The sequence below is a fragment of the Tauraco erythrolophus genome, chromosome 1 (genome assembly GCF_009769465.1).
Source record: "Tauraco erythrolophus isolate bTauEry1 chromosome 1, bTauEry1.pri, whole genome shotgun sequence".
Classification (NCBI taxonomy): Eukaryota; Metazoa; Chordata; class Aves; order Musophagiformes; family Musophagidae; genus Tauraco; species Tauraco erythrolophus.
The window spans coordinates 133,039,294-133,063,288 of record NC_141465.1 but is presented as its reverse complement, the minus strand read 5'-3'; the positions used below and the strand labels follow the sequence as shown (position 1 = coordinate 133,063,288).

At 43.8% G+C, this 23,995-nt stretch overlaps 1 protein-coding gene across 1 annotated transcript in view; it reads right to left on the bottom strand.

Annotated features, from left to right (window-relative positions):
• Nucleotides 1-23,995, bottom strand: part of TENM4 (teneurin transmembrane protein 4) — a 380,735-nt gene that overhangs the window by 31,573 nt on the left and 325,167 nt on the right. The window contains 2 exon segments of the mRNA XM_086614637.1: nucleotides 11,274-12,151; nucleotides 15,855-16,009. Coding sequence (XP_086470763.1) covers nucleotides 11,274-12,151; nucleotides 15,855-16,009 — 1,033 coding nt within the window.

The window sequence follows — 23,995 nt, the reverse complement described above, 5'->3', positions numbered from 1 at the left end:
GCTTTTAGCTGAAGAAAATCAAGTAAAGAACAGAAAATGACTAAACAGGTATTAGCCTGCATTTTAACAACCTTTTTTCTGATACTTATCACCTGCACTGTGCTTCTTGTTTACAAGAGTAACTATTTCCCATCCTGTGTTGTGACTTATGGAAAAGCACTGGCCTGTGCATCCTGTCTACCAGAACCAGGAGTTTCTGAAGACCACCAACTGTTTTGTCTAGTTGTGTCCTAAGCTCTTCACAAGTTTTTTATTCCTGGTGTGTGTGTTTTTTTTTTTCTTTTCTATTTTATTTTAAAAGCTAATGTTAAGGGAGCAGCAAAGACCTGCCAGATTGGCCACATCAGGTGGAGAACTATCCTCTGTGAACATGGTGTAGAGCCCTGGGCACAGCTGAGACCCTCATGTCTACCTTTTACTGTTCCTAGGGCCATCTGGAAGGACTGATTTAAAAGTGTACAAAAGCAGTTTCGTTTTCACCCCTGCTGAGTCCTTGGCTTTTCCAGTGAGGGAGTCAACATAAGCACCATCTGCGAAGTTTTCTATGATGTGGACATCTGTCTACCTGGACTCAGATGAAATAAGCTATATACACCCAGGTCCCACAGCAGTTAACAAGCTGGGGGGTTATTTCTGAATAAAAAGGAGAAGTAGACACCTGTGCCTAGAGGCCTCCTGAGTCGATGGAGCAAACATCTCGTCCTGTGTCCTATTTTTGGCATCGCAAAAAAGGTGCCCTTGGGTCACAGACTAAGCTGAGAGCAGAGGGTTGGCAAGGGAGCTTTTTAGTGAGGGTACTCTAGATTAAAATGGAGAGCAGCAGGAAGCTCTACTGGCTTATCTCTGGAGAGCTGTTGGACCTTCTGATGAGACGGACCTTCAGGGAAAGGATATTTAAATAGTCAGGGAGAAACAGTAGAAAAATTCAAGAAACAGCGATCAGTGATAAACGTTTGACTTTTTCCAGTCCTGCCCATAAGAAAAGTACAAGGAAACAACATTTGGGGATGCAAAGTGAGTGGTGGGTGGGCAGAGGATTCATTCTTCTGTAATAGCCAGTGCTGAGCCTTTGATGGAGTGTCCAGCGAAGGGCACCGTTCCTCAGAATGACAAAGTAACGTAAATGATACGTTAAGGACAACAAGTTTGATAACAGAACCTAAGAGGGAAATCCAAAAGAAATGAGATGATTTAGAAAAAAGAAAACAAGCAAGTGGGAAGATGCCACCCTGACAATGATTGTTCTGAAAAGGATTATAATGAATTGTTTTTCATGAATACTGAGGATGTGAGAAAAAGTAATCAGTTTGAAGTGAAACAAGGGAGATTCAAGTCAGTCACTGCAGAACGTTTTCCAGGACCATGGTTGCTCCTAGCAGAGGAACAGATTGAGTCCTGGAAGCCCCATTGCCCGATGCTTTTAAGAAAAGGTGGGACAAATGTGTTAAAGAGGGTCTGGATGTAGTTGATCAGACCTTGGAGGGAGCAGATGGTTGAGGAGCTCTGATCCTCCTCTTCAGGATTACTCTGAGCTGGGGATTAAGACAATAGATCCCATTTAATATATAAAAAAAAATCTGACCAAAGGGAAGGGGAAGGGAAGGGAAAGGAAGGGAAGGGAAGGGAAGGGAAGGGAAGGGAAGGGAAGGGAAGGGAAGGGAAGGGAAGGGAAGGGAAGGGAAGGGAAGGGAAGGGAAGGGAAGGGGAGGGGAGGGGAGGGGAGGGGAGGGGAGGGGAGGGGAGGGGAGGGGAGGGGAGGGGAGGGGAGGGCTCTTGAACTGCAACCCATGAGAGACCCAGGAGCAGACATTGGACTGGCTCTGCACTATACAGAAAAAGAAATTTCTCTCTTCTTCCATTCTCCTTTTTCCAGGTTTGTATACAATGCTGGTACTACACTTGTGACAATATGCTGGCAGTGGCTTAGCGTGAGGAACGGCTGGTTGAAAAGGTAATATTTGCCCAAGTTTAATATTTAGTGTATAGTGACTAAGTGGGTGAGCTCATTGCAAGTCCCTCCAGCCCTTGGCTTTGGAAACACCATCACGTGAGGCTTTTCTTGCCCATTGGGCAGAGGGGGAGATAGGAAGGTAGAAGAAAGCATTTGGCTCTCCACAGTGTCAGCCTATCAGTCATGGGATTATCCACGCATGGAGGTCGAAGCAGCCTTGCCCCTTCCCTCCGAGATCTTGGCCATCAGTCAGCCACTTGTGAAATGGAAAAGAAGAAAGCAAAAAAAGAAAAAGAAAGGGATGAATTCAAGACTGCATTGCAGGAGTTTGGCAGAGACCGGTTAAAGCTTTTCCAAGCGGCTAGCAGCGCACAGCTTGGATCTGAACTGAATCTCCCTGCAAGAGCCAGAACTAAAGTGCTCTCAGCACTGAGCACTTCGCTCCGTGCCTGTGGCTGTCCTGTTTGCACTGAGGTACAAGTTCTGATTGTGCTTTCTGCAGTCATCTGCACATCTCCTCCTAAACCGGTATGTCAGTCTTAGACTGAAAACATCACAGGTGATATGTGATGTGTTCAGCTCTGGGGTCCCCAACACAAGAAGGACATGGAGCTGCTGGAGCAGATCCAGAGGAGGCCACGAAGATGATCCAAGGGCTGGAGCACCTCTCCTATGAAGACAGGCTGAGAGAGTTGAGGTCATTCAGCCTGGAGAAGAGAATGCTCTGGGGTGATCTTATCACAGCCTTCCAGCACCTAAAGGGGGCCTACGGGAAAACTGGAGAGGGACTTTTTACAAGGGCATGTAGTGATAAGACAAGGGGCAATGGCTTTAAACTGAAAAAAAAGTAGATTTTGATGAGACCTAAGGAAGAAATTCCTGGTGTAGTGGAAGGTGTCCCTGCCCATGGCAGGGAGGTTGGAATGAGACGATCTTGAAGGTCCCTTCTAACCCAACCCATTCTATGATTCTATGATTCTATGATTTTGTATCGTTACCCCATCTGCTGAGATGGGACACAAGGGACACGATTTAGTCTCTCCCTTGAGAAGAGAAAACATTGTTATTACCAGAGGTGTGTTGTGTAACACCCCAAAGTCTTTCTACCTCGACATCAACAGTCCTACATATAAACTAGTCTGAACTGTAAGAGTAGATTCAGATCTCAAATGCTCCAAAATTTAAGGGAGATGGATCTGAATTTGGCACCTTTGACTTGGTGGTATTAGCAACTTCAAGGATTTATATTGCTCTATTTAAATTTTTTTAAAAAAGAGCTGCTCCTGAAACTGAGCCTGATTCACCTCCTAAAAATAATGGCACAAATCTAGATGTGCTTCACTGAAGGGGTGAGTTTGGTGTAATACCGGTGTGAGCGTGAAAGGAAGCAGGTCTGCAGATTAGGGAAAGGAGAGCAAAAGCCAGGATGGAGGCAGAGAGCTTGTTCATGTGATGGACGGGGCTGCTATTTCATTGAAGTGTTGAGTCAATGTCCTGTGAGCCATATGGTTTATCCTAATTCAATGATGCTCAGCACCATGCTGAGAGTCAGCACAAAACCTATACTCCATGCAAGCCTCACTTACGTGCTCCAAAGAAAGCCTCAAAAACCTGTGGATACTCAGTTTAACAGCCTCAAGCAGCAGCAGACACCCAGCTCTTTCACTCTATCCCTGGGCATCCAACTCCCAGCACCCTCAAAAATGGTCCTCCAGCTCTCTGCTGGGCAAATACACAATATTTGCAAACATGCAAATGGACAAATACACCAATAACCTCTGCCTGTGCAAAACAGGTTAAAATAGCAAGAAAAAAGACCATGAAAGAGTGTGATGGTGCGTAGACCTCAGTGCACACGTTTTTCTTTTTAAGTCACAATGACTAAGTACAATATGCATAATTTACACAGTTACGTTTTTACAGCTATACAAAACTCACGCTACAGGGGACAACTTCACCAGGAGCAGGGACTTCCATCTGAGACTTTGGGTCCTGAGAAGCAAGGCTCATTTTGGGCCACAACAGTCTGGACTGGTGTGCTGGAATTGGTTTAAGATGTCTGCACGTGTACATTAGACTTTTGGCACCTCCTTACACACCCCATTAGCCTCCATCAGAAGTAACCTGGACCATCTGTGTTTCCAGCATTTCCAAGAGCTGCTGCACCTCTGCCCAGCAGTGAGGCAGGGACCTTCCAAGCATTCACTTTGGGGATGACAGCTCACCTATTTGCAGCTGCAAGGAGGTCATGCCTTATAAAGGCAGAAATGCAAGAAGGTAGAACAATTAGACTGTTTCCATTTGTACTGTTATTTTTTAATTGGTAGCAGATAAAGCGTAAAACACTCACATCCAGACAAAAACTCCTTTGAGCACCGCGGTGGCAATGCAAAAGGAGGTGCTAGAAGCCAGTTAGCACAGACACACACAGTGTTTTCCTTTTGGCAAGAAGTTCCTTTTCTCTTTTCTGTTTTGATTGGGACTGGAGCATTTTCCTCTTTTCCCTTGACTTAGATCACACAGCACATACCTGATATCATCTATCACATACTTGCAGTCTCCCAGGACACATTATCTTGAAGCTTCAACATCCCAAACAGATAATGTGCTTGAAAAAATTAAATGGGTTAAATGAGTCAGTTCCTCCTACTTCTGCTTTCAGCCCAAAAAGGCACTTACAGGGCACATCCTCAGCCCGGAGAGGAAGGCCAGGCGATTAGCTCTAATGTATCTGCAGGTGCACCCTGGTATTTGCAGCGAGATAAATCTCTCCTCGTCACCTCGTTTTGCAGCTAAGCCGCCCAGGCCTATTTCCACGGTCTCAGGATTTAGGGGTGGGCCAGTTTTCATCACAGCCTAAGACTCCCGTGTTCTCCAAATGCTCTGAAAGCACCAGAATTAAGGAAATACTGAAGCACGGGAGCGCACGCAGCAGCCACTCGGAGCGATGAATTCCTCACCTGCCAACCCAGCTGCTGCCTCCCATTCCCACCTGCTGCAGAGACCCAGCGCTCGCAATTACAGCGACAATTATTAGGCCGGCAAAGGAAGCCGTTGCCATCCATTCCCAATTGGAAACGTATTTAGCTAAGGTTCAATGCACAGAATTAAAACGGTATTTGGTGCTTATGAGGCCTAATTGTTAGCTTGTAAACATTCAGAGCTTTCATTTATCACATTACCATTGTGTAGAGACCTGGGCCTTGGGAATTAAAGAGAGCATCCTAAGTACCGTCTATTCCGAAATCAATTCCTTGCCCGAGTCCCTGGGTTTGCTCATTTTAGCTTTTCCGTATTTCACCTGCCTTTTAAAACTACAAGTCAAATAGATGGGAAAAAAATCACTTTAATAATATCGTGTTTAGTGCCCAAGTGTCCTAATGCACTTCGCAAACTACATTTTGCGGGCGATTACACGGACACGCACCCGCCGCCTCTGAACAAGCTCTTCACAATTTTTCAAACAACATAAACACGACATGAAAAAGAAATCTGTAACACACAAACCGATACGACTCAAATGTGCATGAAGGCAAGTCCTCTCCCTAATGACACAAGGCCAGGTCTGTAGAACTTTCTGACTGCCCAAACAAGAAGAGGAAGACATCTCTCTCTCTAGCTTTTATGGTACTCGTAATTCCCTCGGTTCTCAACTCAACTCTGACACTAGGCATTCATTTCAGGCCAGGCCAACGGCTCGAAACATGACCTCACAACCCAGTGAGAGTACTGGAGACGGACTATTTTATCACAGCACTTACTGGAGTTTCACTGTAAATTCTTCAGAGGAGCAATGACGAGAATCTAATTATTTTTTCATGGAAAAACTGTGGCACAAAGAAATCTTGCTAAAAGAGGAAGGAGAGCAAAAGCCAAAGGTGTTTCTCATCCTCCAGTCTGCTGCAGGAGCAGAGACCCTGACTTGAACTACTCTAAACCAAGGATGCCACCAAATCCCATAAAACTCAACGTATGACCCGAGATATCATCAGGTGATAAAGGGATGTTGTTAATGCAGTAAGGTAGCTTGTCTCGGAGTCAAGAAGTGGCTGCTCCTCGAAAGGTAATAAGTGTTATTTATCTCTGGTTTTGACTAAGAGAGAAAAAATTGCAAAGCCTTTACACCAATGACAAGGCAGACTGAGTCTGCATCTCACCGTGGGATAGATGCTGACCACGATGCCCAGTTCTGATACCCCAGTTGCCCAGACCAGGGCAGTGACTGGGGCACAAAACTCTGCTGGTGCTGGGGTGGGACCGCTGCTGAGGCCCGGGGGTCGTTGGGAAGCCATCCAAGGTCCTCCTGCATGCTCGGTCCAGCTGGCTCCTACCTCCCACCCGTTACAGTGTGTGAGGTTTGGCAGAGTTTGGTTCTTCATAAAACAGCATCCTACATTACGGGTCAAAGCTCCCCTTAATGCCCAACTGAAGATCTGGCTCCATGAGACCCTTCGCCCTCCAGGCAGCTGTGAGCCACTTCTCGGGCACTCTGTGAAAAGGTTTTGAATTTCTGGGCTCGGCTGCAGTGATGTGTAAGTATTTCACTCCGTGTGGGAGAAGGTGACCTTCGAAATGAATTGGGCACACAAAGGACCTAAGTAAAAGAGCCTCATCGGGGCTAAATAATGCATAGAAGGTTTGACTTTGGCTCAGAGGGAAATTCAATTAACGTACAGTGGCACCATCTCAATGAGGTAATGAAGATAATTGCTGTATTCTTGATTTAAACAAATACATTAACAAGAATTTCTGGATTCTGAAGTAGATAAACAGCAACTGCTAAGAAACTGTAATGTAAAGGCTGGTAGCAATTTTTTTAGGTCAACAAGCAGGAAAATCAAAGAAGCAAGTAGTCACACAGCATCCTTTGTCTTTGACTTGAGGAGTTGAACAACAAGAAGCTGTTCCCCTGGCAGAGTGTCCAGATCAACTTCCTTTGCTGCTGATTATCACTGTCACAGGTTCAATGGGAAGGCAAGTCCTTAATCCAGTTACTGGACAAGCTGAGCTGCACTGCATTAATTGACAGTGAATGTCAAGCCCTCTGCAAAGGCAGAGAAGGTCTGTGTAATGCCAAAACCCTCAAAGAAGTCCTAGATAGGCCATTGGGGATGGGCTAATTACTGCAGGGAGCTAAGTTTCACTCTCAAAAGAAAGGAAAACGACACACCAGTATACACTGAACCTTACTCAGCGCTAAACCCCATAAAGCAGGATTGTTACAGCAGGTTTTGGTGTAGGATGTGTGAAGGGAAGAGCTGTAAGCGCTGTGAGCAAGTCTGCCACCCACAGAAGACAGCACCTGACTCCTTCCCCTACAGAAATGAAGGGATAATGTGCCAACCCAGCCTGAACCCTTGGAGGACCTGGATTCCCTGGTGTGCCCTGGAGATAGACCTCCAGTACTGCATCAACATACCCACCTCCTTCTCTCTACAGAGTCACACCAACGTGCCCATATGTCACAGCTCTTCGTAGCCTTATGATAAAGGCGGAGAAATGCCTTAGTAAGAGCGACAACTGAAGGAGAACCAGAGATGCTGGACATGTACACATGTAGTATTCCCATTCTTGCTACGCAGTAGCTCTTTCATGTTGGGTGTCTGGTTTATGATCCTCTGAAGACAGTCAGGTAAAGGCAAATCTTATAAGGATGTTCTTCACGGGGCCACAGGTGCAGTGTAAACTTGCCAGATGAATTTACTCTTAACTTTTTAAACAGTGGTGCCCAGCTTGTCCTAGCCCATAAACAACTATCAAATGCTGTGAGAAACATGAAGCTTTTCCTCAGAGTCAGATTTGATGTCCTTATTTCCTTGGTCACGAGCAAAATAGAAATATGAGTTTAATCTTCCTCCTCAGCCAGGACTAAAACCAACTCTGAGCACCTTCCAGCTGCTCATGATCACAGAATTTCTCTAAATCACTTAAACTTCCCCAATGAATGTTTCCTGATACAGAAACCAATAACCTGAAGGTATTGAATGTTGATTTGATTTACATCATCTTCTTTCGTCTCCTTGGATATCAAGGACCTTAGATTTCATCCTGCCATGTCTGCACTCATTCCTGCAGGTTGTGTTTGACTCATGCAAATCTTCCATCTGGTGAGAATAAATCTTAAGAAAGGCATCCAGAGTCCTGACCTAAGATACCATGAAATGGAGAAGATACTGCTTCTCATGGTTAGGGCTCTACTGGTTAGGTAATCTCAGCCTTAAAAAATCACACCTTCCTGTCAACTTGAACATCTAGCTTTTCTTTCCAGCCCCTTACCCTTCTCCAGCCTTTCTCTGCTAGATGAAGGGTCCCTCCGCAGGTGATAGTTTTGTACTGACATGCTGTGATCTAGACACTTCCCCGTCTTCATGTGAAGATAAATAGATCAAGTCTTCTTAGTTCTCCAGCATAAAGCATTTTCTCCCCACAAATGTATTTTTGTAGTGTTTTTCTGCACAGCCTTCAATTTTCACTGTCCTTCATAAATTGCAAACATCCGAGCTGACAGTATTAGTCTCCTCAGTGCTGTACAGGCACAAAATCAGCTTCCCACTACCCACTACAAGCAGAGTGGGATGAGTAAATGTGTTCATTTTGTTTGTCCATCCAAGTAAGACGTTAGGCAGATTTGTCATGGAATTATGCTGAGAGATCACACTGGATGACTTGATGCTTTGCTCACTACAACCTGTGAGAGGTCGCTCAGCCCCGTTCTTTAGGTTTGACCTGTTACATGTGTACCCTGGCATTAGGCTGCGTAAGAACATATTTTGTTTAAATGAAACCTGCTTTATCAATCACTCTAAGTATCTATCTCACCTTTATTTACTAATCTTCTCGTTTTATCAGTTCTGGTTTTATAATTTTTCCCTGATTATGCATGCAAAACCTGGGTAGAATCAATCCCTGTCAATTCACCTGATACAACCCCATTGGATCATTCCCTATTGCTGATTAACTTTTGAGAGCTATTACCGAGCAAGTTCTTGAGCCATTTGATATGTACTTTCCACAGCTGAGAAGAGCAGACTGATCTGCTTTCCAAGTCCTTAGTGGACAGGTTAGGATAGGATCAGATAGGACAGGACAGGATGGGATAGGATGAAAAGTGACAGTCTGCGATTCAAGCAAGGAAGATTTAGACCGAGCCTATAAAAAAGCTTTCTAACAATAACAACAAGATAGGTAAAGAAATTGTTATCACTAGCAATATTTATGAATAACTTAGATGACTTTGATAGGATCCATTTGACCAAATTGTAGACATCTGTAATGTAAACATCTGTATCTGAGCTAATCATTCTGGACTGCCTTTACAGAAAGAAACTTTCAGACTACAACTCCTCTCATCCTAAAGCAGATACCTGACATGACTCATAAGAAACTCACCTTGGAATAGCCTGTTTCTCTCCAATGCCTATAAAGGGACGCTGAGGTAACTAATTCAGATCTAGACTTTTACCCTGTAGTTGTATAAAGTTGCATCAGGATCTGTCAGGAACGGTTAAGTAGAGACAACTGACCACAGGTTTGGATGAGATATCTCTGAAGACACATTCCCAATTCTATTTTCAGCGATGCTGTACTATCATACAGTGCAGACTTGCTCTAGTCAAGATTTCCATAGTCTAACCACTGGAGAATACTGTTTTCCATTTAGCTCTAAAAAGCTTTCTTATGACTCTTCTGAAGTGCATAAAAGGACCAGAATGATGACTTTCACAAATGCTCTATTTTGTTGGATAGCAAGAAATAATGGATCACTGTTATAAATACATCCACAGAGTAATTTGGACTTTAGCTTCTGTCTCATTTTATCTCCTCTATATTTTCAGTCACACTTTTAAATAAAAGATTATGTTTGAGGTATAAATCTGACCATTATTAGCTGTAATGTTTAGTTTGCTTCACCGTCTTGTGGCTGCATCTGTTTTCAAGCACAGGAACTATTGGGTTCTTTGCAAAAAGAAAATACCTCCTTGATTTAGCACAATGGTCCTGACAATATAGCAGGCTCCCACTCGTATAGAGAAAAAAAACCCTATCTTTCCTCCCTAAAGCCTCCGTCGAGCAAATTCAATGTAAGAGATGGAAGGGTATTCACTTTGATTCACTGAGGAATATTGCTATAGTAATTGCAAGCAGAACATTGATGGAATGCAAATAACCCTTCAAAAGATTCATCACAGTTTCCATCAGTTCTTTTCAAGGCAGGAGCAGTAACAGTGAGTATTAAGCAAAGAAATTTGAAACTGGGCCTGGAACATTTTAAAGAAAGAACCAAAGCAACTGCATGTCTAACACACGAATATGTGGGTTTAGCCAGCTTTCCTTCCCAGAGTCTCTCTTTTTTAACAGTTTTTTTCTTTGTAATCTTGGGAACTGGCTATTCTAGCCAAATTGGACCCTTACAATGGCTCTGTTATTACAGTAGGGGAATGCTTCCATGTAACCATTCAAACCACATGTGAAATTATGCACTAAAAGGAGCATTTCAAAGAAGCTAGACTTGAAAATAGAAATGAAACTAAGGAAGAGGGAGGGGAAAGGGTTCTCAATAGCAGGATGAATTTGCAGACCATCCTTCTAGATGCCCTTCATTGAGTTATCTATCTTTTTCCTATTTGGGATCAGAAGTGTGTTGTCTTCATGGCATTTATAAGCAGGAAATACAGAAAAGAAGCACAAATCTTCAAGTCACTGCCATCTCTGGGTTTTTCAATGCGTCCTGTCTTCTCTCTGCTCAAAAAACTCTTTGGGGCAGGATTGGTCTTGAACAGTTCTGAGACTATTTTTACAGATTAGTGAGGCCAATGACAACAACAGAAACAGAGCAGTCCATTAATTATAGAATTGTTTTCTAAGCAAGCTGTCATTAGTCATTGCCAGTTGTCATTCTACATCAGCCATTTCAAACCAACTCAAAAAAGACACTGTGAGCATAGGAAGTAGGTGAAAAGCTGCGAAAAAGAGGATCTGATGGAACTTTCACACTTCCAAGGCTTTCAAAACCATGCAGAATTCTCTGACATGCAGTCTAAATCCCGAGTCCCGACTACAGTTAAGGAGAACCAGGTGTCCAAATTACTTAGCTGATTTAGGAAAAGCTCAGCAGAAACTCTGTCTGACTCTTGACTTGGTAGAGGGAGCTCAATCAAACTCTAACGCACTTAATTCTAGTGTTTGTGTGAGATCTAATATTCTCTGTTCTGGCTATTTTATTTGGACAATAATTCTGTCCAGGGAATTAAATTCTATCAACTTTGCACGCTTCAGAGAACACAGAATGAAGTCAGCAGCATAATAGTCATAACATACTTACTCATAAAATGTTGTCCAACCGTTTTCGTTGCTTTTAGTGGCAAGGAGACCGGAGTTGCCGTGGTACGTCATCATGGCCACTTCATGCCCCTGTGTTGTTACGCTCTTGAGTGCGCTGTTGGTACCAATGGTCACCCAGTAGACTTGGCCATCAGGCACTACCAGCCAGAGGGGCATCCCTGTGGAATCTCTTCGGATATTGACTAAGTTGCCATTATTATCAGTGATCAGGGTTATATCTCCATCTCCGGAATATGTAAAATTGTAAAGATAATCTCCAGTGGTAAGGCTCTGAGTATAAAGGTGCTTACCACTGGTGTCAAACAAGTAGAGTTCCTGGTCTATAGGTGAGGATAACTCATACAGATTTTGTGTGTTGAGGAATGGTTTGTTTTTCCGAATAAAGCGGATTCGGATATTTCCAAGATCCGCAACATACAGCTCCCCATCTGCACACACCGCAAGGGAGGATGGCGCGTTGAGTTTGGCATCCTTGGCATAGCCATCGTCCCCTGAGAAGCAGTCACAGTTAGCATCGTTCTTGCAGTCACAGCTGCTTGGCGCACCGGCAACGAGAGAAATCTCTCCGTTGGTGGTGACCTGCCTGATGCGGTTGATCTTCTTCTCATCGGTCTCAGCAATATACAGGACCCCATTATGTGAGACAGCCAGGGCAGTAGCAGACTCCAGGGTGGCGTGGATTGCCACCTTGCTAAGGAGAAAGTGATCCATGCCGGGCACCTGGCAATGCATGGGCCTCCCTGCCACGATGCGCACTTGGTGGTTCTCAGATATCTGTAACACGACGTTGTTGTCAAGCACGTACAGCGAATTATCCATCGGGTTGACGGCCAGATCCGTGGGCCATTCTAGACGAACCTTAATGGTGAAACAACACAAGGAAATTGTTATAGCAAGTCTTTTTCTCACTGCATGATTGCTATAAATCGATCGCAATAAAGATGTTTCAACATGGATTAAAGGGAGAAAGGGTAAAAGAAACACACTAATTACTACTGCTTGGTGTGGTGGCCATAGAGGGCACAACCCTGGTGTGAGTGAGGGAGCTTAGCTCCCTGTTACATGAAGTAGACACATGTGGACATCCACACTCTGCATTGCAGCAGTGGTGGGAGCAAGGTGATGGGCAGAGGTAGACAGACTCTCCTCAGGTCTTGCTCATGGCTTCTCTCTGCCTCTTCATTTTTGCATGAGGTGTCAGAGGCTGTGGGAAGGGGCATCAGTGGCCAGGGAATGCAAGAATAAACAAGAAGACCCAAAGATTTAAGTGGGATTTCTGCTCTCCAAACCATCCTATGCACTTTGAATTGATGAAGCCTGGACCTGATAGTAGAGATCTAATTGAGATTTTTTTTGTGAAGTACTATGAAATCAGTCAAACAAAACAATGATCCTTTTACTAAATGATTTTCCAGACAAGTGGCCCAGCTCCTCTGTGTAAATGACAAGGAGGGATAGACACAAGGCAGATAGGCAGCTGTGTCAGCATGTGTGTATGTCCAAGTTATAACCACCTATTAGGTTATAGGATAGGGAAAGGGGCAACGGCTTTAAACTGAAAGAGGGGAGATTTCAATGAAATATAAGGAAGAAATTTTTTACAATGAAGGTGGTGAAACATGGGAACAGATTGCCCAGAGAAGTTGTGGCTGCCCCATCCCTGGAAGTGTTCAAGGCCAGGTTGGATGGGGCTTTGAGCAACCTGGTCTAGTGGAGGGTGTCCCTGCCCATGGCAGGGGGGTTGGAACTAGATGATCTTGAAGGTCCCTTCCAACCCTAACCATTCTATGATTCTAGCTTGACTTCTGCAATACACTGTCTTTTCAAGTGAGTCTACTCTTCCAGTTGCCAAACCCAAGAAACCTTTAACAACAGAATTCTGAGTAATTTCATTTTTTAAAATAAAGAACTGTAACGTGTGCATTTTTTAAATTATTTTGGTTTACTTCAGGTTTATATAGGCAAAAAAAAAAGTCAATGTTGTGCTGATGGGAACCAAACAATGCTTAAATGCTTTCCTAATGTTGCATATTCCCCATAGTAGATGTGTGAAGGGTGATAGGAAACAAACATCTGTGAAGAATGCTCTTGGTCATCTCCAGTCAGGTTTTTAAATAGATTTTCAACTCATCGAAAAGAATACCTATTCTGGTTGTATATTCCCTTTCAGCCAGCCAAGTCAGAGCAGATGGACTTGATATCTCATGGTTAACTGAGAAGTTGGCCACTTCATGCTATTCTCCCCACACTCGTATGTTTTTTTCTCTGTACCCAACAGTGTCATGTTCTGCAACTGAGAAGAGCTCTGAGATCTGGGCCCACTGAAGGCTGTGCAGTTCCAGGATCTCCCTGTTTCTTTGCTGCAAACCTTCCTCCCCCACTGTCCAGCTCAGTTCTGCTGCTTCTCATTTGTCTGAAGTGACTAAGTCTGGAAGGGATGTTTTTTACACCTATAAGGTGACAACCTTATTGGAGGGAGCAGGAGCAGATGCCAGCAGGCTCAAGTCCAGCAAACTCTCTCTCACTGTGGTTTTATTTAAAACCAAGAACAAAAAGAAACCAGGTAAGATCTAGAGGCACACAGGAGATCCATATTTTTAAAGCTTGTCATTGAACATCTCTGCCACAGCCATGCTTTACTTTTGATGCTTCTATTCATGTTTAAATCCTTTTTTTTTTTTTTTTAAAAAAAAAGAGCATCAGATGCAAGGCGTTTAGTTCATTGTGCCTTGTAATGGCTGGGCTTGTGAAGCTCATTTTCATGGCTAAGCAGTGCACTGAGCTCTGATTCTCCCTTTGCAAAATTGCCTTCCTTTTCTCAGCTTCTGGCCTGTTTTAACCCTTCCTGTAGTAAAACATTATAGCCTGTGGTTTTCTCTTTAATAATGCATGCCTCCATCCCTTCCAGTGGTCTTTAAGCTCCGCAGCCTTGAGTTAGCATCAAGAGCAGAGTTTATTCTGAACTGACAAGGGAATTTTCAATTTCTTAAAAACCATTCCTTGTCAACATTGGCAGCTAAATATTTCAGGTCCTCATGTCCCAGGGAACCTCAGGGACCTGACAGGAAAGACCCTTCTAGCTGCTGTAAATGATGAAAAGCTACTTCCCAAGCTGGGTTTTCTTTGCCTGGTTTGGGATGTTTTTTTTTAAATTAAACTTGTCCTCAGTGCATCTGTCCAGAACAGCATCAGTTAATCTGTCCATCACAGTACAAGTTAATCTAAAAATGGCTCCCATCATTTTATGAAGGGAAAGAGTCTTCAGCTGATACATTTTAGCTCATCTCAGAAGTGTTTAAATATGACATTGGTATACATATAAGCCACATAATCTATGAGAAAATAATTTTTAAAGCCTGAATCCACAATGGTCTTGTGGTAACTGCCCCTGAAATTCAGATAAGAAAAAAACCTATGCCCATAAGATGAGAAAAATACTACAAGATGGAATTTAAACAGAAAATTCGCTTCTGTAGAAGGCATGAGAGTTTTTAAACTCGTAATTTCAGCTAGTTCATAAATTGTGGACAGTGGGAACCAGTTGCAAAGAAGCAAGAATAATCCTTTCTAATTAGAGGGAAAACCAAGAAGAACAGATTCCATGTGGGAGCACGGAAATTATCTAGGTAGTTACAAAAAGGAAACCCTATTGACATCTATTGTGGCTGAATAACAGCACTTAGCCCTCCAGCTATGATCTGTATTTCCATAGGAGAGGGCAACATTCCTGTAGCCAGGCAAACGACAAGTGGCCCAAAGGTTTCAAAGGACACTGCCTCTCAACTGGCACAATTTGACAGGTTGGCCAGTGCCCCACAAAATTGAGTGCTGGGCTGGAACAGATTTCTCTTTTGCACCGTCCAGAAGTAAAGCAATCATCAAACTGAGATTTCATTTTCTCTCTCCTTTTTTTTTTTTTTTTTTTCTCTCCACCTTTAAGCAGCAGGACTTGAAAGCCCAGCATGATGGTAGCTGCAACCCATTTGCAATCTGATGCAATTCAAGACTCTTGTTTTCCTGCTGTTGCTAATTTTGGCACCACAGCCTCCAGTCAGTATTTTCTAGATGATAATTTGATTCAGGTCTAAAATTGTGCTGGGCCAAATTAGGATGGGGGAAGCAAAGAAAAAAAAACCCATGGTTAGCTAACTTGTTATATCAGAGCATGGCACATAGTTCTACTAAACTGAGTAGGGCTGCCTGTTTTTTTCTAGTTTAAAGCAACTAGTTTCATGAGAAATGAGCCTACTGAAACCTGGCTTCCCAAGAATCCATGTCTCCCAGCTGATTGGGAGCTCTGAAAGAAGTTTTTTCTGTGGCTGGGACATCTTTAAAATCTCTCTCCCCAGAGATCTCTGAGTTAGGTCAGTTAGGTCTTTCCTTCAGTCTTTATAGGATCCTTCTTTTTGACCCAGTCATTTTCACACCACAAAATATGTAGAGATGTAATTCTCCTTGAGTCCCTACCTCTTTGTCAAACCTGGGGAGGCACACAGACGTGCAGATAGGGTGAAGGTATAGGCTTCTATTCTGTAAAAAACCAAGCAAAACATCATCTTACCTGAGAAATGTCCATGACAGAGTCACAACTGAGAGGCCGAGCAGATGTCAAGTCATTGGAACCCAACACAGTTGAGATGATCCCGTTCTGATCAATCCGCCTGATCATAGTGCCATCCACGAAGTAAATCAGCCCAAACTTGTCCACAGTGATGCCTGAGGAGGAAAAAAGCAAGACAGTCAGAAAGTAACGGCAACCTGACAATGATGACATGAATAGAAGATGGTGTCTGGTTTGACACTCATGAAAGAGTAAGATCACTGGTTTGGTTGGGAGCAATGTATTTTATGGCATTCAAAAGGGATGAGATGAGAATTGGACTTGTGGGGGTCCTGCTTATCAGGAGCTTTGAACTGGCACCATTCCACAGAAGGCACTTCCAACTGGCACGTGATGCAATATAGAAATCCCTGCTTGCTTCGGGAAAAAGGCATGGCATTTGGTGAACAGCTGAAAGGAAAAGGTTTTCTAATAACTACGTGTCTTGAATGTTCAGAAACATGGTGTTACTTCTCACGGAATGAATATTCAGCCATGCACATGAAAATGCTACACTGGTGAATCTTTCAGAAATGGTGCTGAAAAAGACTGTGAAATGGATTTAAGCCAAAAGAGGGCAGATTTAGGTTAGATATAAGAAAGAAATTCTTTACATTGAGGGTGGTGAGGTACTGGAACAGGTTGCCCAGAGAAGTTGTGGATGCCCCATCCCTGGAGGTGTTCAAGGCCAGGCTGGATGAGGCTTTGGGCAACCTGGTGTAGTGGAGGATTTCCCTGCCCATGGCAGGGGGGTTGGAACTAGATGATCTTTGAGGTCCCTTCCAACCCTAACCATTCTATGATTCTATGATTCTATGAAAGATCCACCAGGTCAGTCAAATTCCAGATGGATAAATGTGGAAGGGTTTTCCCTAGGATAATCCCACTAATCTATAGTATTTCACCTGTTTCTGAACTCTGCTAGGTGACTCATTTCATTGTCCAAACCTCCTTTGCAGACATACTCCTGTCAGTGGATTCGAGCTCTGCTGACAACAGTTACAGGCTGCTGATTCCTGTTTCCTGATTCCTGCAGGTATGGGCCATTTCACTTCCCCCTAAGCATCATTTCTCAAGTATTTGTTACGTTAGCACAACCTCCTTAAATCCTTAAATTCCATCAGAGGATTTCATGGCGCTTTACACTTTAATTAGACCTCATAGCAGTCTGTGAGTGTGATCATCCTCATTTTACATATCGGGAAAATAACAGATAAAGCAATTTTCACAAGGTCACAGGGAAAGTCCATGACTAAGGCAGGAATTAGAAGTTAAGGGCCTCATTCACCTCTCTTTTACGCTAGTATAAATTAAAAATAACTCCACAGATACTAATAGAGTCATCCATCTCATCTACCCTACGGTGGCAGAACGCCACTAAGCATAATATTTGAGTGTCTTCAAGACACTCAAAGAATGGAAAGGAACAGTAAAAGAATGTAGGAGCCTGTAACACCCTTTTCTACACAAGTGAAAATTCTACTTGGAATATATGAATAATAGGATCTTCCTATTTGGTTTCTTCTGCTAGCAGGGTAGCAATCACTTGGCAAAAAGCAGACATCTGCATTGTGCATCCAAGCAAGAATCTGGAGCTTTTCCAATCAGAGGAGAGGAATACCTACTTCTAGGGTGCAATTCATATGACCCTAAAGCAGATATCTCTAAGAGATTATCTGAATCCTTCTAGAAACACCTTTTCCTCCCCATTGACTATGAAAAGAGACTACAGCAAGTATCTCCAAAGGAAACATTTACACTGCAGACAGATAAAGCTGGTGAGATGAATCCTCGCAATAAAGTGGTTTTTGGCTGTCATCACGGTGACAGAAATGACGGAAAATCTGTTTCAGACAGCGAAAACTTTGAGAATGTTTCTGAGAAGCGATCAGATCTTGGGTTTCTCCAAAATGCTATTTTACAGCCAGATCCCCTTGTTTGAAACATTTACCCTGAGTCTTCATCCACTGTGAGCTATGCTGCGAAGTACAGATGCAGCAGTTCACAGATCAAAAATTTTTGACTTTCATGTAGCAGGGACTAATCCCTTGATTGCTTTGGCAATCAAAATCATGGCCTTCAGCCAGCACTGTAACTATTGCATGGGCTGGAAGCCACAGAGGTGGATGATACATGGAAAAACATATCATCTTTGGTCATACAGAAATCCACAGAAGAGAATCTAGTCCGGAAGTAATGGCAGGGAAACCTCAGGAATAAGTCATTGTTTGAGAGAAAGAACAATCTTCTCCGTTGCGCTGAAGTAAAGGAAGGGATTCAGACAGGGTTGTAAAATGTTGATTCAAAGTCAAGTAGGAGTCAGGGAACTGATGTTTCAGATCACTGAGTTGAATGGGAGCTGTGTATTTCTGCTAGGAGGTAACACCAGCATTTTCCTTAGCTCTTTGCAGCATCTCCCTGTCTGAAGGGCATCATTTTGACCTGGGTTAGGTATTTGACCATCAGAGCAGTGAGGTTTCAGAATAGCCTCTAGGGCAGTGAGGAAAAAAATTACTCACTGCTTTTAAGATGAAGTTCATTAATTTTGGAGAGGATTATATGACAGAATTCTGAGATAGTGGATGACAGGACTAAATGACCCAAAAGATTGCTTCTAGTCCTACATTCCAATACTTGTGTTTAATTCATGCCAAGACAGGATTGATCTTTGCAGGGCCATGAAACAAGAACCTCGAAGAGGAGTGGCAGGTTCCCACTGCACACCTGAATGCTATGGGAGAATCATGGAATCATGGAGTGGTTTGGGTTGGAAGGGACCTTCAAGATCAACTAGTTCCAACCCCCCTGCCATGGGCAGTGATACCCTCCACTACAGCAGGTTGCTCAAAGCCTCATCCAACCTGGCCTTGAACACCTCCAGGGATGGGGCATCCACAACTTCTCTGGGCAACCTCTGCCAGTGTTTCACCACCCTCATTCAGAAGCCACAGTCGTGGTGGCCATTTATTCTCGCTACACAATATAAACACATCAGTTCTATCTTAGCACTTTGTCAAAAGCTTGCGGAGGGATCTGGCGGTATAAGCATCAATATCTCACTGGCATTCACGGCTTTCAGAAAGATGTCTTTACCTGCTGTGAGATCTGTCAGCACCGTGCACTAGTTGGTGCCCTGTTCAATGAGTCATCCAGGATATTGGCACATGTCGCCTGTCGCTGGCATCTGCTGTTGAAGGTTACTGCTCCTCTAATTATTTTGCCCACCGAATGGCAAGTTCTCTAATATTTGTTGGTGTTTGCTTGACAACCAAGAATACAATTGAGCTCTTTAAGCGATATAGTAGAGATGCTTTTTCAGAAGAGGCATGAGAGAAGGTTTAGTTGATCTTAATTGGCTTTTGTCAAGCACAAGAGGCTCTTTTACCCATTCCTAGGTTCACAACAAGTATTTTTCAGGGTGCCTGTCCGTTAGGCTGTGTGACAGGCCAAAAGCCAGTGAAGGGTGGCAGGCTGGATAATGTGATTTTAAATGAGGCAGAATTTTCTCTCTTAGCTAGTGCCATATGTATTGGATCAGACTTAGCAGCAGCGTGTGCTGACAGTCGCCCACGGTGTTCAATGCTGAGGTCTGATGGCTGGTCTGATTAACCAGTTACAGCAATAATAACCTGTACGTACCTTGGCTCTCAAGCCAGCTCTGATCAGTTGATAGAGCACAACTTTATTTTGTATCCCAGCTTAGACAAAGAGCTTGCACGCCCGAGTAAGTTAAAGTGGGACAGCAAAGTTACCACTTATCATCCTGCTCCAGGGCAATGGCATGTGCACGTGTTCTTATCACAGAGCACTTCCCTGCTTATCCCGCTCTCACGGAGGCTAAGCAATCTCAGTTGCCTTGCATTTCCTAGGATGTTCCGCAGGGTAACAGAGTTTTCAGTCTGTCAAAGCCCTAAATTCCCATTTGCACATGCCAAAGCCTTAAATTCCCATTTGCACATGCCCCTCACACAGCAACTGCTCTGATCCCTTCCTGAGTTTTACTGATTATCTTGGAATCAAATCTAATTATGGAGAGGAGCTCTGCTCTCCTACGAAGCGTCTTTGGATGGATGACTTCCGTGGAGAGGGAAAGAAGCATCTCACAGTTTCTTTGCAGCAGATTGTAGAGGTTAGATTGGACCTTTCTGCGTTTCCTTTCTGATAATGGCACAGTTCCAGTGCTGGGAGCTGGCTCCTGCAAACGGGCATGGAAATGGGTAATTCACGTGTTACGCAGGTAAAGCCAAAGGCCTCGGCTCGCTTTGGCAGCAGGCTCTTCTCATGTTTCCATAGGAACATAAGGGAATTAAAGATTTTCAGCATACAGCTCGAAATCCAATCTCACAGTTACTGAGAGAAAACATCTGCTGCCACTACCCAGGTAGCGTTGCAGATCCAAACTTTAAGCTCTGAGATACGAAATACGTACTTCATGAAATCACGCCGGCGCCTTGTGGATAGTCGGAGATGCCATAAGAAACAAGGGCTTGTAGCACCACGTGCATCACACCAGTGAGCTGTGCTGATAGGAAGTCGTGACGCGATGACATTTGCTGGAAAAGTCAGGACTTTGTAGAGCGAGGAGGTGACAGCACAATGTTACACTGCAAATAGCTACTGGGACACAGTGGGTTTGTCCTAGAAGATGAACTGCTAAAAGTGATGGCATTGCCCATGTAGCTCTACTTAGGGGAAAAAAAAAAAAGAGGAAAAATACCCTTTTAAATAAAAATCAGTGCTAAAGGAATCCGAATGTGGAGCTTTCTTGTCTGGCTGGTTGCTGAATGACAGTGATAAAATGGCAGATGGAAATCAATGTCAATAAGTACAGAGGAATTCACAGGGGAAGGAGTAAGCCTAACTACCCATACGCAATGACAAGCTGTAAAATAGTTCACAGGAAAAAGATTTCGGAATTCCTGAGAAAAGTTTTCTGCAAAGATCAGCTTTGTGCTCTGCTGTGGTCAAGAAAGAAGCTAGAAGGTGGGACCGGATTAGGAAAGGCACAGAGAGGAGAACAGAAAAAAAATGATCCGGCCTCAAAAAGACCACACTTTTTCATGCCATGGCTAAACAAATTGCGGAAATTATTAGTACAGGGCATCTGGATGGACAAACCTACATTTTCAGGGAGGTTTCTAGACCAATTGATGGTGGCATCTAAGCACAGATCAGGTGCACCCTCTTCATAAATCCCCTAAACGTCAATGACAAGAATGTGGAATGTTAGCAGGGAAAGACCACTCTATCATTGCCCCTTTCTCTACATGTCTTTTCTGGCCACAGTAAGAGACAAGATATTTTGTTCAATCAGCGTCTGGTCTTCCCTGAAATGGCCGTTACATTATTATTTGACAATAAAAACGTTAACAGATTGTGGAGGGTTGAGTTTCTTCTTTTAATTCTGTCGAGCTCATGAACGCTTAGTGAACAACTGAGATTTTGTTTACACATTCAGCAGGACACGGTGAAGGAAGCAATCTGTCCCCAAATTAATTACTTCGTTTTGCATTGTTTTGGCGGTGCTAAGTGAATGAGATGCCCCCTCCCCCCCCATGTCCCTTCTGAAACCTTCTTCCTATTGTGTCAGACTTGTCACTGCAATCTCTCTTAATTGCAGGCTCCTTGGTAATTTCTCTGCCACAACATTTTCCCGAGGAGAACCACTGGTGAGTACTCAGATGAAAACAAATGCTCTGACAAGCTGGAGTTTTAATTTTTCTTTAGATTGCTTGTAGAAGAGGATCATTATTAGCAGTTGATAATTAGAAAGTGGTAACACTTTAATTTGCAAGGATATATTGAAATTCATTAGCATCTGAAAGCTTTGCTGTGCTCTGTGGCAAATGAATGGGAAGTATCAGACTGGTTCCTAATAGCTTTGATACCTACTCTGACCAAACAACTGCCACCACTGTTGCGACTCTCGATCTACCTGTCCTGTATTTGCATGACCTGCCTCTATCAGAGAAGCCGAAGACATGGGGAGGGTCAAATTCCTGGGGTGGGTTTTACCCCTCCTAATGTCTTGTCTAAGCTGCTCATCTAAAGGGAGTTCTCTCTCTTTCAATGGAGAGAGACAAGAACCTCTATCCAGAAGGTACTTCAGAGAAATGTATCGAAAGGACAAGGGATAGCAGTTCAGAACTGAAAGAGGGCAGATCAAGACTGGATATAAGGAAGAATTTTTTTGTGCCAAGAGTGCTGAGGCACTGGAACAGGTTTCTCTGAGAAGTTGTGGATGTCCCATCCCTGGAAGTGTTCAAGGCCAGGTTGGATGAGGCTTTGAGCAACCCGATTGAGTGAAAGATGTCCCTGCCCACGGCAAGGAGGTTGGAGTAGATGATGTTTGAAGGTCCCTTCCAACCTAAACCATCCCATGGTTCTACAAGCCTATGAAAACATTCACTTTGAACTCATGAGAGGTGAGGTAGGAATTGGAAGAAGTGATCAAAATCATGGGGAAAAGGCTGCTGCTCAGAAATTGGAGAACCATTCTGAATGGCATGAGCTGATGCAGGGACCTGATCGTTCAGGCTATTGTCTCCAGAAGGAGATCGGCACTCTCAGAACATGGTTCATCCTACCTTGGACACGTGCACTGGCATTGAATGAACTACCCTCAGGGTATCAGTTTCTTTCCAATGAGAAGAGAGACAGAAAATCTACTTAGACCAGATGCTTGTCTGGTCCCAGAGGCTAGAGGTAGATGTTGACACCTCACAACTGACTTTCCAGTCTTCATGAATTGCTGTTTTTCATCTGTCAGGCGTGTACTCCCTCAGTATTTTTCAGCAAGCTGCAAATATCAGCTAATTAAAACATTATGAAAGTGGAGGAAAGACATTGTTTCCTTACAAATTTTGAACATGTGCAAAGATGTCTTTAAAATAAACAAATCCTACTTTGCATGAAGTAATTATTTTCAGTCAAGAAAACAGCTTCAGCCTCAAAAAGTTGAGTCCCATGAAGAGTGGTGATTCTGAACTTTCCAAGTCCTTCCCTGGCCAGCTGACACCTCTACAGCTACAGAATCATTTTCAGATTTCCTCCAATCATTCACTTATGGATGTTTATTCCCCTGATGAGATAGAGAAGCAGAGGGTAACCTGAGGACTACTGGTTATTTGTACAACAAATCATTTTTATTTTGAACTATTACGAAATACAACTACACCATAGAAGAGCATTTTCTGGATTTTTCTGCTAGGATGAACCATCAAGAAGGTATAAACTATGCTGACATTATGTTGTCAGAGTGAGTTTTCACTGTTAATCATTTATTGAGGTGAATGGGAAGTGAGTCGCACCTGCCAAAGCAGACTTTGCAAACTCAGGCTAGAACCAGATCAGGGAACACGGTTTATCATAGAATCATAGAATCGTTAGGGCTGGAAGGGACCTTCAAAGGTCATCTAGTCCAACCCCCCTGCAAGGAACAGGGATATCTCCAACTAGATCAGGTTGCTCAGGGCCTCATCCAACCGGGCCTTGAACGTCTCCAGGGATGGAGCATCCACCACCTCTCTGGGCAACCTGTTCCAGTGTTCTACAACTCTCATGGTAAAAAATTTTTTCCTAATATCCAACCTGAATTGGATATTTGGGGTGATAATGGGATAATTTGGGGTGACAGCATCGGTGGACAAGGGTCGACCAATGGATGTCATCTACCTGGACTTGTGCAAAGCTTTTGACACTGTCCCGCACGACATTCTTCTCTCTAAATTAGAGAGTCATGGGTTTGATGGATGGACCACTCGGTGGGTAAGGAATTGGCTCAATGGCCGCACTCAGAGAGTAGTGGTCAACGGCTCAATGTCCAAGTGGAGACCGGTCACGAGTGGCGTCCCTCAGGGGTCCGTGTTGGGCCCGGCCCTCTTCAACATCTTTGTCGGTGACGTGGACAGTGGCATGGAGTGCACCCTCAGCAAGTTCGCCGATGACACCAAGCTGTGTGGTGCCGTTGACACGCTGGAAGGGAGGGATGCCATCCAGAGGGACCTTGACAGGCTGGAGAGGTGGGCCCGTACCAACCTCATGAAGTTTAACCAGGCCAAATGCAAGGTCCTACATCTGGGTCGTGGCAATCCCAGGCATAA